The sequence below is a fragment of the Heterodontus francisci genome, chromosome 32 (genome assembly GCF_036365525.1).
Source record: "Heterodontus francisci isolate sHetFra1 chromosome 32, sHetFra1.hap1, whole genome shotgun sequence".
Taxonomy (NCBI): Eukaryota; Metazoa; Chordata; class Chondrichthyes; order Heterodontiformes; family Heterodontidae; genus Heterodontus; species Heterodontus francisci.
In genome coordinates this window covers 54,528,475-54,542,932 of record NC_090402.1, presented here as the reverse complement: position 1 = coordinate 54,542,932, position 14,458 = coordinate 54,528,475, and the positions used below count along the sequence as shown (strand labels likewise).

General features: G+C 46.3%; 1 protein-coding gene across 1 annotated transcript in view; it reads right to left on the bottom strand.

Moving 5' to 3' along the window:
* The window catches only part of traf2b (Tnf receptor-associated factor 2b), a 37,527-nt gene extending 31,683 nt beyond the window's left edge, over positions 1-5,844 (bottom strand). Inside the window, exons 1-2 of the mRNA XM_068012835.1 lie at positions 5,714-5,844; positions 5,308-5,406 (exon numbers count right to left, since the gene is read on the bottom strand). Of these exons, the coding sequence (XP_067868936.1) occupies positions 5,308-5,406; positions 5,714-5,833 (219 nt within the window). The 5' untranslated portion in view covers positions 5,834-5,844. The remainder of the gene's footprint in view (positions 1-5,307; positions 5,407-5,713) is intronic.
* Positions 5,845-14,458: the final 8,614 nt, after the last annotated feature.

The following is a 14,458-nucleotide window of genomic DNA, read 5'->3' as shown; positions in this document are numbered from 1 at the left end:
CTAGCTTCCATGACCTTCTCCATGGTAAATACAGATGTAAAATATTCATTTAAGACCTCGCCCATTTCCCATGGCTCCACACATAGATTGCCACATTGAACCTTAAGGGGACCTACTCTCTCCCTAGCTACCCTTTTACTCTGAATATACTTATAGAATCTTTTAGGATTCTCCTTTATCTTATCTGCCAGGGAAATCTCTTGGCCCCTTTTTGCCCTCCTAATTTCCTTCTTAAGTGTAGTCCTACATCCCCTATACTCCTTGAGGGACTCACTCGATCCCAGCTGCCTATACCTTTGTCCTGACCAGACCCTCAATATCCCTCGTCAACCAAGGTTCCCTAAACTTGCCAGCCTTGCCCTTCCATCTAACAGGAACATTCGGCCCTGAACTCTTCCTATCTCACTTTTAAAAGCCTCCCACTTGCCAGACGTCCCTTTACCTGTAAACAACCTCTCCCATTCAACTTTTGAGAGTTCCTGTCTGATGCCATCGAAATTAGCCTTCCCCCAATTTAGGACTTCAACCTGAAGACCAGTCCTATCCTTTTCCATAACTATCTTGAAGCTAATAGAGTTATGGTCACTGGTCCCAAAGTGCTCCCCCACTGACACATCAACCACCTGCCCATCCTCATTTCCTAAGAGGAGGTCAAGTATAACCCCTTCTCTAGTAGGGCTATCCACATACTGCTTCAGAAAACTATCCTGGACACACTTAACAAATTCTTCCCCATCTGATCCCTTAGCACTAAGGCAGTCCCAGTCAATATTAGGAAAATTAAAATCACCTACTATTACAACCCTATAATTCCTACACCTATCTGTGATTTCCTGACATATATGCTCCTCCACTTCCCTCTGACTATTGAGGGGCCTATAGTATAATCCCATCAAAGTGATCACCCCTTTCTTATTTCTAAGTTCTACCCATATGGCCTCGCTGGACATTCTCTCTAAGTACTGCCGTGATGTCCTCCCTAATCAATAGTGCAACTCCCCCTCCTCTCTTACCTCCACCTCTGTCACGCCGGTAAGATCGGTACCCCGGAACATTGAGCTGCCATTCCTGCCCATCCCTCAACCACGTTTCTGTAATAGCAATAATATCACAATCCCACGTACCGATCCATGCTCTGAGTTCATCTGCCTTACCTGTAAGGCGTCCTGCATTAAAGCAAATGCAGTTTAGCCAATCAGACCTTCCACGCTCTCTGTCCTGCCCCTGCCCGGCCGGACTACTGGACTTGCTTGCTTTAACCTCTACATTTGCCTCAACTATCTCATCTGAGAGACTACTACTTTGGGTCCCACCCCCCTGCAAGACTCGTTTAAACCCTACCGAGTAGTGCTAGCAAACATCCCCGCAAGGATATTGGTCCCCCTCCAGTTTAGATGCAACCCGTCCCTCTTGTACAGGTCACCTCTGCACCAGAAGAGATCCCAATCATCCAAGTAGCTGAAGCCCTCCCGCCTACACCAGCTCTTCAGCCACGCATTCATTTGCCTAATCCTCCTATTCCTACCCTCACTAGCACGTGGCACAGGGAGTAATCCTGAGATTACAACCCTAGAGGTCCTGCTTTTTAACCTTCTGCCTAACTCCCTATATTCACTTTGCAGGACCTCATCTCTCTTCCTGCCTATGCTGTTAGTACCAATATGGAACACGACCTCTGGCTGTTCACCCTCCCCTTTCAGAATGTCCTGCAGCCGCTCCGAGACATCCTTGACCGTAGCACCAGGGAGGCAACATACCATCCTGGAGTCTCATTTGCGGACACAGAAACGCCTATCTGCACCCCTTACGATAGAATCCCCTATCACTATAGCTCTTCCAACACTTTTCCTCCCCTGCTGTGTAGGAGAGCCCTCCGTGGTGCCACGAACTTGGCTGTTGCTGCTTTCCCCTGGGACGTCATCCTCCCCCCCCCACAACAGTATCCAAAGCGGTATATGTGTTTGAGAGGGGGATGGCCACAGGGGAGTCCTGCACTACCTGCCTGCGCCTACTACTCCGTCTGGTGGTCACCCATCTCTTTTCTGCCTGTGCAGCCATTACCTGCTATCCCACTATCCCACTTCAAGTCCAACCCACCCAGCACTCTTGCACATCCCCAGCTTTGCTTAGCCAACTAGGCTTCTCGAGCTGGAATTCAGTCTCTAAACCTCGCTGCCTCTCCCTCCTCTTATAAAACCCACCTCTGAGCATTCTAATATTTCTTTCTTTGGTTTGCCATCAATTTAGCAGATCTGTGAAGCACTCTGGGCATTTTTCTATGTTAAGTCATTTTGTAAACACAAGTTAGAATCATAGAATGATACAGCACAGGAGACAACCATTCAGTCCAGCACTTTGGTAAAGCTATGCAATTAATTCCACTCCTTTTCCCCCTAGCCTGTAATTTATTTCCTTCAGTGTATTTCTCCATTGTTTCCTCTTGTCACCTCTGATTCTTTTCCCAATCACCTGTGTCCTCTGGTTACTGGCCTTCATCCAATTGGAAATAGTTTCTCCTTATTAACTCTATCAAAACCCCTCATAATTTTGAGTAACTATCAAATCTCCTCTTAACCTTCTCTGCTCGAAGGTGAAATCTCTCCATATAAGTGAAGTCTCTCATCCCTGGAATCATTCTAACAAATGTTTTCTGCACCCTCTCTAAAGCCTTCACATCCTTCCTAAAATGCAGTGCCCAGAACTGGACACAATACTCCAGCTGGGGCCTATTCCTGTGATTTATTAACATTTAGCATAACTTCCTTGTTTTTGTATTCTATTCCTCTATTAATAGATGCAGAAAGACTACAAAATACTGCAGTACAGAGGGATCTGGGTGTTCTTGTACATGAAACACAAAAAGTTAGCATGCAGGTGCAGCAAGTAATTAGGAAGGCAAATGGAATTTTGGCCTTTATTGCTAGGCGGTTAGAGTTTAAAAATAGGGAATAAAAACAAGAAATGCTGGAAATACTCAGCAGGTCTGGCAGTATCTGTGGAAAGAGAAGCAGAGATAACGTTTCGGGTCCAGCATATTTCCAGCATCCGCAGTATTTTGCTTTTATATTAAAAATAGGGAAGTCTTGTTACAACTGTACAGGGTGTTGGTGAGGCCACATCTGGAGTATTGCGTACAGTTTTGGTCCCCGTATTTAAGGGAGGATATACTAGCATTGGAGGCAGTTCAGAAAAGGTTCACTAGGCTGATTCCTAGGATGAAGGAGTTATCTTATCAAGAACTGCTAAACAGGTTAGGCCTTTACTCAATTGGAGTTTAGAAGAATGAGAGGTGAAACATAAAAGATTCTAAGGGGGCTTGACAGGGTAGATGTTGAGAATATATTTCTACTGGTGGGAGAATCTCGAACTAGGGGACATAGTTACAGATTAAGGGTCACTCATTTAAAACTGAGATGCAAAGGAATTTCTTCTCTCAGCGGGTGGTGAATCTCTGGAATTCTTTACCTCAGAGAGTTGTGGAGGCTAGGTCACTAAATGTATTTAAGGAGGAGGTAGATAGATTTTTGAAATCTCGGGGAGTCGAGGGTTATGCAGAGCAGGCCCAAAAGAGGAGTTGAGGCTTGGGACAGATCTATTGTGTGGTGGGGCGGGCTTGAGGGGCTGAATGGCCTACTCCTGCTCCTATTTCTTATGTTCTTATGGCTTTTTAACAGCCTTCTTAACTTGTCTGAGCAAAATACTCATTTAATACCTTCATTTGTGTACATACACCATCAGGTCTCTCAGTTCCTGTACCACCGTTTAGTTTATATCGCTTCTCCTCATTCTTCCAACCAAAAAGTATTATTTCACGCTTCTCTGCATTGAAATTCATCTGCCATGTCTCTGCCCATTTCACCAGTCTATGTCCGCCTGAACTCTGTTACTATTCTCTTCACTGTTTACTACATTTCTGAGGTCCATATCTTCTGCAAACTTTGGAATTATGCCCTGTATACCCAAGTCCAGGTCATTAATAGATATCAAAAAGACTTATGGTAATGTCACCAATCCCTGGGGAACACTACTGTATATTCCCCACCAGTGTGACAAACAACCACTCACCACTACTCTCTGCTTTCTGCCCCTTAGCTAATATTGTATCCATGCAGCTACTGTCCCTTTAATCCCATGGGCTTTTATTTTGTGACCACATCTATTATGTCAAATGCCTTTTGGAAGCCCATATAAACAGCACCAACTTTCTCCATTACTTCAAAGAACTCAATCAAGTCAATCAAACACAATTTACCTTTAACAAATCCAGGCCTACTTTCATTTATTACTTTTCTAAATGCCAATTGATTTTGCCCCAGATTTGTGTTTTCACACCAATGATGCTAGGCTGCCTGGCCTGTAGTTTCCAGTTTTTCCCTTTTTTGAACAGGAGTGTAACATTTAACATCCTCCAGTCCTCTGGCATCAATGCCATATCCAAGGATGATTGGAAGATTGTGGCCACAGTTTCTGCAATTTCCACCCTGACTTCCCTCAGTAACCTGGCATGCATCCCATCCAGACTGGGTGACTGCTATTTTGCGCACTGCCATTCTTTTTATGTATCCCCTCTAGCTATTTTTATCCTATTCAATCGCACTAATGCCTCCTCCTTTACTGCTACATTGACAGCATCTGGTGAAGACAAGCAAAATACTCATTTATTACCCCAGCCATGTCATCTGCCTCCACATTCCCTTTGCAAGAAGATCTCTTTTTTTTGGGTTCCAAATCAGTCTATCTTTTTACTACTTACGCGTCCTTATGTTAGCCGCTGTTCTATTCTCATTCACTCTCTTTTCCCTTCAGATTCCTTTAGATCTCCTCTATACTTTCTATATTCAGCTTGGTTCCCTGCTGTACTATGAACCTTGCAACAGTCATAAGTTGTTCTAGTTTACAATTTTTCCTCCTTCACCCAATTTTTCTCCTTTCTTAAAAGTTCCTACTGGTTTAAAGCTTCATAGATGCCATTTGCCCAGGATGTTTCAGAGTGGGGGTGAAGTGGCCATTCTTCTTCTGTGGCCTTTGACAGCGAATGTTAGCAAGTGATTCATGGAAGGGAACGGAGGGACATTATGGCCAAGCCCAGTCCTAACCTCAGCCAATGTCCACACACTAAGTATTCCGGTACGATACACTGGATAGTAATAAGGAGTAGGAACTCTGCCCGTTAGTCCGTCCTCCAGCCTTGAACAATGTTTACAATGACAGCTGAGGACCCCTTTCCTTCAGATGCCATCAGACCTGCTGCCCAGTTCCAAACGTTTCAGTATTCATTTAAAATTTGCCGCCTTCCTTTCCTCTCACCTCATATTCCTTGATGGTGCCCTTCCATGGGCAGCTCTCATTGTTGCAAACTGCAGGCAGATTGTCCAGTTCCCTGCGAGCTGCATTGTCCGGGAAAGCCTAAAGGCGGGAAGAAGAATACAACAATGAGTTCTTGTTTCCAGGAACTTGCTCAGGTTATTTTGTACAGTGAGCAGGATCAATACCTGCTAAGGAGGGTAACTGTGACTGAGAAAGGTATTAAAAGCACTGCTTGATATTTTTCCAACAGAGTATTATACATTCGGCCCAAATGGAATATACCAGTGTGTAAGCTCCACATTAGCCTCCTCCCACCCTACTTCATCTAATTATCAGCATATCATTCTATTCCTTTCACCCTCAAGGGTTTATCTAACTTCCCCTTAAACGCATCTCTGCTATTAACCTCAACTATTCCATGTGGTAATGAGTTCGACATTTCAACCACTCTATTCTGAATTCTCTTCATATGTTTAATCTGATGTTTATAGCCACTAGTTTTGATCTCCTCCACAAGTGGAAACATCTTCTCTAAGTCTAGGAAGATCAACAGTGGCGTACAGGACTCTAGAAGGACTGGGCAGGATAGGCTGAATAGCTTATCTCAAGTACTGCACGTACAGCAGAATTACCAATTCTACGAAGTCAGTAAACTTCTACTGAGAAAAACCAAGCTCTTGCAGTGCTGTTACTTAGCTTGATAACATTTTCCTAGGAAAACCCAATTAACCTAATCTACTTCAACACTGTACCAGTACCCAATATCATAGTGACTTTCCAATATGGGTATCTTCATATCAACAAACAGTTCTAGGTCAGACTATGGTGAGCAGATTAAAGCTCCTTCTATCCTGCCGACATCTCTCTTAGTAACAGAACCCATAGTTGAGCCTGGGGCTGTGCTCTGTGATTTCCCCCATTCCAGTGATGGGACATGGGGGCTGTGCTCTGTGATTTCCCCCATTCCAGTGATGGGACATGGGGGCTGTGCCCTGTGATTTCCCCCATTCCAGTGATGGGACATGGGGGCTTGCTCTGTGATTTCCCCCATTCCAGTGATGGGACATGGGGGCTTGCTCTGTGATTTCCCCCATTCCAGTGATGGGACATGGGGGCTTGCTCTGTGATTTCCCCCATTCCAGTGATGGGACATGGGGGCTGTGCCCTGTAATTCCCCCATTCCAGTGATGGGACATGGGGGCTGTGCCCTGTAATTCCCCCATTCCAGTGATGGGACATGGGGGCTTGCTCTGTGATTTCCCCCATTCCAGTGATGGGACATGGGGGCTGTGCCCTGTAATTCCCCCATTCCAGTGATGGGACAGGGGGGCTGTGCCCTGTGATTTCCCCCATTCCAGTGATGGGACATGGGGGCTGTGCTCTGTGATTTCCCCCATTCCAGTGATGGGACATGGGGGCTGTGCCCTGTAATTCCCCCATTCCAGTGATGGGACATGGGGGCTGTGCCCTGTGATTTCCCCCATTCCAGTGATGGGACATGGGGGCTGTGCTCTGTGATTTCCCCCATTCCAGTGATGGGACATGGGGGCTTGCTCTGTGATTTCCCCCATTCCAGTGATGGGACATGGGGGCTGTGCCCTGTGATTCCCCCATTCCAGTGATGGGACAGGGGGGCTGTGCCCTGTGATTTCCCCCATTCCAGTGATGGAACATGGGGGCTGTGCCCTGTAATTCCCCCATTCCAGTGATGGGACATGGGGGCTGTGCCCTGTGATTCCCCCATTCCAGTGATGGGACATGGGGGCTGTGCCCTGTAATTCCCCCATTCCAGTGATAGGACATGGGGGCTGTGCTCTGTGATTTCCCCCATTCCAGTGATGGGACATGGGGGCTTGCTCTGTGATTTCCCCCATTCCAGTGATGGGACATGGGGGCTGTGCCCTGTGATTTCCCCCATTCCAGTGATGGAACAACACCAGCAACAGAGGGAGAAAAAAAGGTGACAGGCCCAACCATTCTACTCCCTTTCAAACTCTGCATGGAAGCTGGGTAATCCTGGCTCCAAACAGCATTCTCTTATCTTTCTTTTGCCAAACAACACCCTGCATTTATATCTTTAATAGAGAAACATGTTCTTAGGGGCTCAGAGGGGCATAATCAGGAAAACGAACACCGAGCCAAAGGAGGAATAATCAGGATGATAATCAAAAGCTTGGTCAAAGTAGATAACAAGGAGAATCTTAAAGGAGGAAATGGAGGTAGAGGGGTGGAGAGGTTTAAGGAGGGAGTTACAAAGCGTGAGGCATAAGCAACAGTTGCGAATGGGCTGAAGGAGGACTGGGTGGTTAGGGCGTGCTCAAGCGGTCAGAGGAGAGTTTAGAGTTATAGAGAGATACAGCACTGAAACAGGTCCTTCGGCCCACGAGTCTGTGCCGACCAACCACCACCCATTTATACTAATCCTACATTAATCCCATTTTCCCTCTCACATCCCCACCTTTCCTCAATTCTCCGACCACCTACCTACACTAAGGGCAATTTACAATGGCCAATTTACCTATCAACCTGCAAGTCTTTGGCTGTGGGAAGAAACCGGAGCACCCGGCGAAAACCCACATGGTCACAGGGAGAACTTGCAAACTCCACACAGGCAGTACCCAGAACTGAACCCGGGTTGCTGGAGCTGTGAGGCTGCGGTGCTAACCACTGCGCCACTGTGCCACCCACTGTTTGAGGAAGGGGTCTACAGGACTGGAGGAAATGACAGAGATAGGGAGAGGCAGGTTCATGAAGCAAGGAGGGGAGAGAGCATAGCCCTGAACTCCAGCTGCAGACTAACATTACTTTCAACCTGCTTGCTCCATAATGCATAATGATCTTTACATATTAGAGAGAACAAAAGAAACTAGGAAATGCAGGAGGAAGTGTTTTACTAAAAGGTGGTGAGTTTGTGGAACAGATTACTGGCACAGGTGGTGGAAGAAGGAGGTTCAATGGGTTTCAAACAGGAATTAAACAGGTTCTTAACAACATCTGGAATTCAGAGTTGTTAAGAGTTGCACCAATGGAATAATGAGGATAGATGGGCTTCTCCTCTCAAACCGTTAGCATCTTACTATGATCTCCACTATCCAGTCCTAGTGGAAAAAGGTCACTGTATCTGACAACTAGTCTCAGACATCGACTGGAGCATTTATGCAGGGTTTTGTTAATGAATCCATTCTGAGTTCTAGCTGATAGTCCCCACAGTGAGATTCAGGCAATTCTTATAAAGTTCATTGTTTATAGCATTCAAATCATTGTGAACTTTTACTTACAGAGTTCGCATCCAAAAGAGACAAAGGTTCTTCATAAATGTCCTCTTCGATGCAGGCTGCACATTTCTGTGTCCCAGTGCTGGGGAAAAAAATACACACGAATAAGCCAGTATCGGGAAACCCTCTCCCCACCAGAGGTCTCCTCTCTCTTGGAGGTGCTGACCACTGCAGGGGTAACAGCTACATGGGTCCAGGCGTCCTCTAAACTCTCACCCATTCTTCACGTGACTTCATGTGAATATAGCAAGAAGGTGCCTGACACAATTTTGCAGTCTGTGACATTTGGAAATGTAGTTGCCCTGGGCTTTGTCTGACTCCATCTTGCAGTGAGCTAGGCCCTTCTACGTATCAAAGTTTTTGTCTTCCTCTTTCCCTTGCATGTATCCACACTAATAAAGGCCATTCAAGTGATTTAGGAGGTTACTGCAGATAGAAATTTTGAATATAATCTTGAGCTCATCCAAAACTCTGCTGCATTTATTTAGTGCAGAGAGGGTGTCAATTGACAGAAAAATAAACAGCCCTGGCCCCAAGCACAAAGATTTAAAAAAAAGTGGGTAGGCACAGTAGAAACAAACTGTTTTTTTGTTTTTTATTTGAACAAACTAAAATAAAATAAAGAAAAAATAACTAAAAATGAAGATAAAAAGGGAGGCCTGTCATACTCTGAAATTATTAAACTCAGTCTTCAGTCCGGCAGGCTGTAGTGTGCCTAATCGGTAAATGAAGTCCTGTTCCTCGAGCTTGCGTTGATGTTCACTGGAACACTGCAGCAATCCCAGGATAGAGATGTGAGCATGAGAGCGGGGGGGAGGTGGGGGGGCGGGGGTGTTGAAATGGCAAGCGGCAGGAAGCTCGGGGTCATGCTTACGGACTGAGCAGAGGTGTTTCGCAAAGCAGACACCCAATCTGCATTTGGTCTCCCCAATGTAGAGGAGACCACATTGTGAGCAGCGAATACAGTATACTAAATTGAAAGAAGTACAAGTAAATCACTGCTTCACCTGAAAGGAGTGTTTGGGGCCTTGGATAGTGAGGAAAGAATAGGTAAATGGGCAGGTATTACACTTCCTGCGATTGCAGAGGAAGGTGCTGTGGGTAGGTGACAAGGTGGTGGGGGTAATGGAGGAGTGGACCAGGGTGTCAAGGAGGGAACGATCCCTTCGGAATGCTGACGGGGAAGGGAGGGGAAGATGTATTTGGTAGTGGCACCACGCTGGACATGGCGGAGGATGATTCTTTGGATATGGAGGCTGATGGGGTGAAAAGTGAGGACAAGGGAAACCCTGTCACGGTTCTGGGAGGGAAGAGAAGGGGTCAGGGTAGAAATGCGGGAAATGGGCCGGACACGGTTGAGGGCCCTGTCAACCACAGTGGGGGAAGAATCCTCGGCTGAAGAAAAAGGAAGACATATCTGAAGCGCTGTCATGGAAGGTAGCATCATCAGAGCAGATGCGTCGGAGATGGAGAAACTGGGAGAATGGAATGGAGTCCTTACAGGAGGCAGGATGTGAAGAAGTGTAGTCGAGGTAGCTGTGGCAGTCGGTGGGCTTATAATGGATATTAGTAGACAGCCTATCCCCAGAGATGGAGATAGAGAAGTCGAGGAAGGGAAGTGTCGAAGATGGACCATGTGAAGGTGAGAGAAGGGTGGAAATTAGAAGCAAAGTTGAGAAAGTTTTCTAGTTCCGGGCGGGAGCAGGAAACGGCACCGATACAGTCATCAATGTACCGGAAAAAAGAGTTGGGGGAGGGGGCCTGAGTAGGACTTTAAAAAGGAATGTGCGACGTATTCCACAAAAAGACAGGCATAACTAGGACCCATGCGGGTACCCATAACAACACCTTTTACTTGAAGGAAGTGAGTGGAGTTGAAGGAGAAGTTGTTCAATGTGAGAACAAGTTCAGTCAGGCGGAGGGGGGTAGTGGTGGATGGGGACTGGTTGGGCCACTGTTCAAGGAAGAAGCGGAGAGCCCTCAAACCGTCCTAGTGGGGATGGAGGTATAGAGAGATTGGACATCCATAGTGAAGAGGAGGCGGTTAGGGCCAAGAAACTGGAAATTGTCAAAATGATGTAGGGTGTCAGAGGAGTCACGGATGTAGGTGGGAAGAGACTGGACCAGGGGAGAAAAGATAGAGTCAAGATAGAAAGAAATAAGTTCAGTGGGGCAGGAACAGGCTGAAACAATGGGTCTGCCGGGACAGTCCTGTTTGTGGATTTTGGGAAGGAGGTAGAAGCGGGCTGTCCAGGGTTGTGGGATAATGAGGTTGGAAGCTGTAGAGGGAAGATCTCCAGAGGAGATGAGATCAGTGACAGTTCTGTGGACAGTAGCTTGATGTTCAGTGGTGGGGTCATGGTCCAGGGAGAATTAGGAAGAAGTGTCTGAGAGTTGGCGCTGAGCCTCTACAAGGTAGAGGTTGGTACGCCAGACAGCAACAGCACCACCCTTGTCTGCAGGTTTGATGACCATGTCGGGGTTAGACCTGCGAGAACGGAGTGCGGCAAGTTCAGAGGGGACAGGTTAGAGTGAGTGAGGGTGGGGGCAGAGAAATTGAGATGACCAATGTCTCGCCGTCAGTTTTCAATGAAAAGATCAAGAGCAGGTAAGAGGCCAGAGGGAGGGGTCCTGGTAGAGGGAGAATGCTGGAGGCAGGTGAATGGGTCGGCCGGTCGGGGGGGGGGGGTGAGGACTCACGGTCAAAGAAGTGAGCATGGAGGCAAAGGCAAACCCTACACACATACCCAGGAGATAATCATCCCTATCAGAAAACACCCTTTTTCATTTGTTGTAGAAAATGGCCCCCACCCCACACAGAACCCCATCCAGAAAATATCCCCTCTCCGACCCCCATTCACAAGATACCCCCCACTTCTACAAACAACCTCCATTCATAAAATAATTATCCTCCACAGACACTCATCACAAAATGCCTCCTCTCCAACATAAACCGTATTCACAAATATCCCCTCTCCTACATACACCCTATTCACAAAATACCCTCTCCTACATACATCTCCCATTCACAAAATATCGCTCCCCCTTCAACATACACCATCTGCGCTAATATCTTCTGTGGCTCCATGTCAACAGTTGCTTTACAATGTTCCTGTGAAGCACCTTGGGATGTTTTACTACACTAAAGTTCCTGTATAAATACAAGTTGTTGTTGATTCAGTAAGTCACACATTATGGCTGATTTAACATTGCAAGCCTGGTGCTGCCTATAACACACTGCAGATAACTACAGCAAAATTTATACAAGATTAGTCAGCCATCTGTGCTTTCTAATAATTATATCCTTCAATCTGCATGTTACTGCAGACAGTGGCTTTTTTAATTTGAACCTTCAGTGGGGCTGCAATTTCTGGAGGGCTGCCAGCACACCACTTTGTGTTTGTACAAGTGTTGTGCAATAGAAATTGCTCAACAACCACAAGTATATCCATGTCAACACAGTATTAGTCACATATACTCATTTTATTAAACTCTCTCATGTACGCTGCCACAATGCTGGTACAGGTGCAGCATTATTTGCCTAACGAACATCTGCCAGCATTCAGTAACCAAAGAAGCAAAACATTCACAATGATCAAAAAGACTCGCACTCTGCTTTATGTCTCATCGTCTTACCAGCAAACACTGAAAAGAATTAAGGTTCTCTCTCTCACACACACATATGCACACAGAGAGTGAAATGTGAGTATCGAGACTACATGTCAATTGACGGTGCCTATTACAACATCATGTACTTATACAGTGCCTTTGACATCATAAAATATTCCAAGGTGTTTCACTGGAGTGTTATAAAGCAATGTTTGATATCGAGCCACAAATGATGATATTAGGGCAGATGACCAAAAGAGGTAGGTTTTATGGAGTGATAGAGAGGCAGAGAGGTGTTGGCAGGGAATTGCAGAGCTTAGGGCCCAGGCAACTGAAGAGGCACCCTCAAAGGTAGAGCGATTAACAACAGGGATGTTCAAGAGGTCAGAATTAGAGCACTGCAGATTAGAGGCCTGCTACCCGTCCCGAACCCGACAGGACCCGACGACATGTGTCGGGTTCGAGTCGGGTCGGGCCCATCTTCCGGGGCTGGCTTTTGGGCTCCGGTTGGGTCGGGCCGAGTCCAGATCGAGTCAAGTCAGGTCAGGACGGGTCGGGCTGGACACACACGGTAGGTGCTCTGCTGGTAAGTATTAAAACATTTTTTAAAACTTACCTGAGCTGGGAGTCTGAGACGAAACTGAGTCTGCGCAGTGAGTGACATCACTATGACGTCTCGCGCATGCGCTGCAGCTTCTTACAGGTTCAATGTCAGGAACGTAAGTAAAGGGATGGTCAGGTCAGATCCGTCTGACTAATGGTGGGTTCGGGTTGGGTCGGGTCGGGCTCCAGGCAAAATCGGAGGGACTCGGGCTGGGTCAGGCTCAGGCCCGCTGTGGTTCGGTCGGATTCGGGCCGGGTTCTTTTTCCCGACCTAAAGCAGGCCTCCACTGCAGATATCTCAGAGAATCATGGCACTGGAGGAAGTTACAGAGTTTGGGAAGGGCGAAGCCATGGAGGGATCTGAAATCAAGGATGAGAATTTTAAGATTGAGGAACTGCTCAATCACAAGCCACTGTAGGTCAGCGAGCACGGGAGGGACATGGTAACAAGACTTGGTGCAAATTAAGACAAGGGCAGCAGAGTTTTGGATTACTTCAATCTTATAGAGGGTATGACTGATAACTAATTCACTGATCAGGCGCATGTGCCTACTGGGGACTGAAATAGGTAACACTGGTTCACACAGTGGCAAAGTAACTCCTTGCAGAGTAACCGAGGAAGCAGCAGATAATCTGCTGATGTTCAAGTCCACTGCTGTTTGAAATCATGGTTTGCCATTCAATCAAAGCCAACACACCCATCATATTCCCATCCTAAATCCCAGGAGGAGCATCTACCAGCAGATTTTGACTCATTTGTTCAAGCCTGTACAAGTCAGAACTCAACAGTCTTTTCTTTCTTTAGAGACGATGGTTCGGGTACGATCGAGGTATAGTCCCAGAATGGGGAAGAGAAGGGCCATCAAAGCCAGCGCGCTCCTGGATGACAAAGGATTTACAGAGTAGAATGAAGCAGAAGGAGGAGGTGTATGACATGGAGAATCAGGCTCAATATTAAAAAATGCAGAGCAGAATTGAAAAATGAAATATGAGGCTAACATAAAAGGGAATCCAAATGTTTTCTATAGGCATATTAATAGTAAAAGGAATGTCAGAGGAATCATGGGGCCTCCAGGACCAAAATGGAGATCTAATGTTGGAGACAGAAACATAGCGGATGTACTAAATGAATGGATGGATTATCAAAAGAAGAGAACTTTGCCAAAACTATACTAAATGAGGAAGTTGTTAGGATAATTGATGAGATAAAAATAAACAGGAGGTACTAGAAACGTTGGCAGTATTTAAAGTGGAGAAGTCACCCTGTCCAGATGAAATGCCTCATAGGTTGCTGAGGGAAGTAAGGATAGAAATTGTGAAGATACTGGTCAAAGTTTTCCTTAAGTGAAGGAGTGGTCCGAAGGACTGGAGGGTTGCAAATGTTACACCCTTGTTCAAAAAAAGGGGAGAATGATGAACCTGACAATTACAGGCCAGTTTAACATCAACGGTGAGGAACATTCAGCAACAATAATCCAGGAGAAAATGACCAGTCACTTGGACAAGTATGAACTAATCAAGGAAATCCGGCATGGACCTGTTAAGGACAAATCGTGTTTGACTAACTTCACAGAGTCACAGCATTGTTACAGCACAGGAGGCTATTCGGCCCATCGTCTGCGCACCGGTTCCCCGAATGAGCAATTCACTTAGTGCCATTTCCC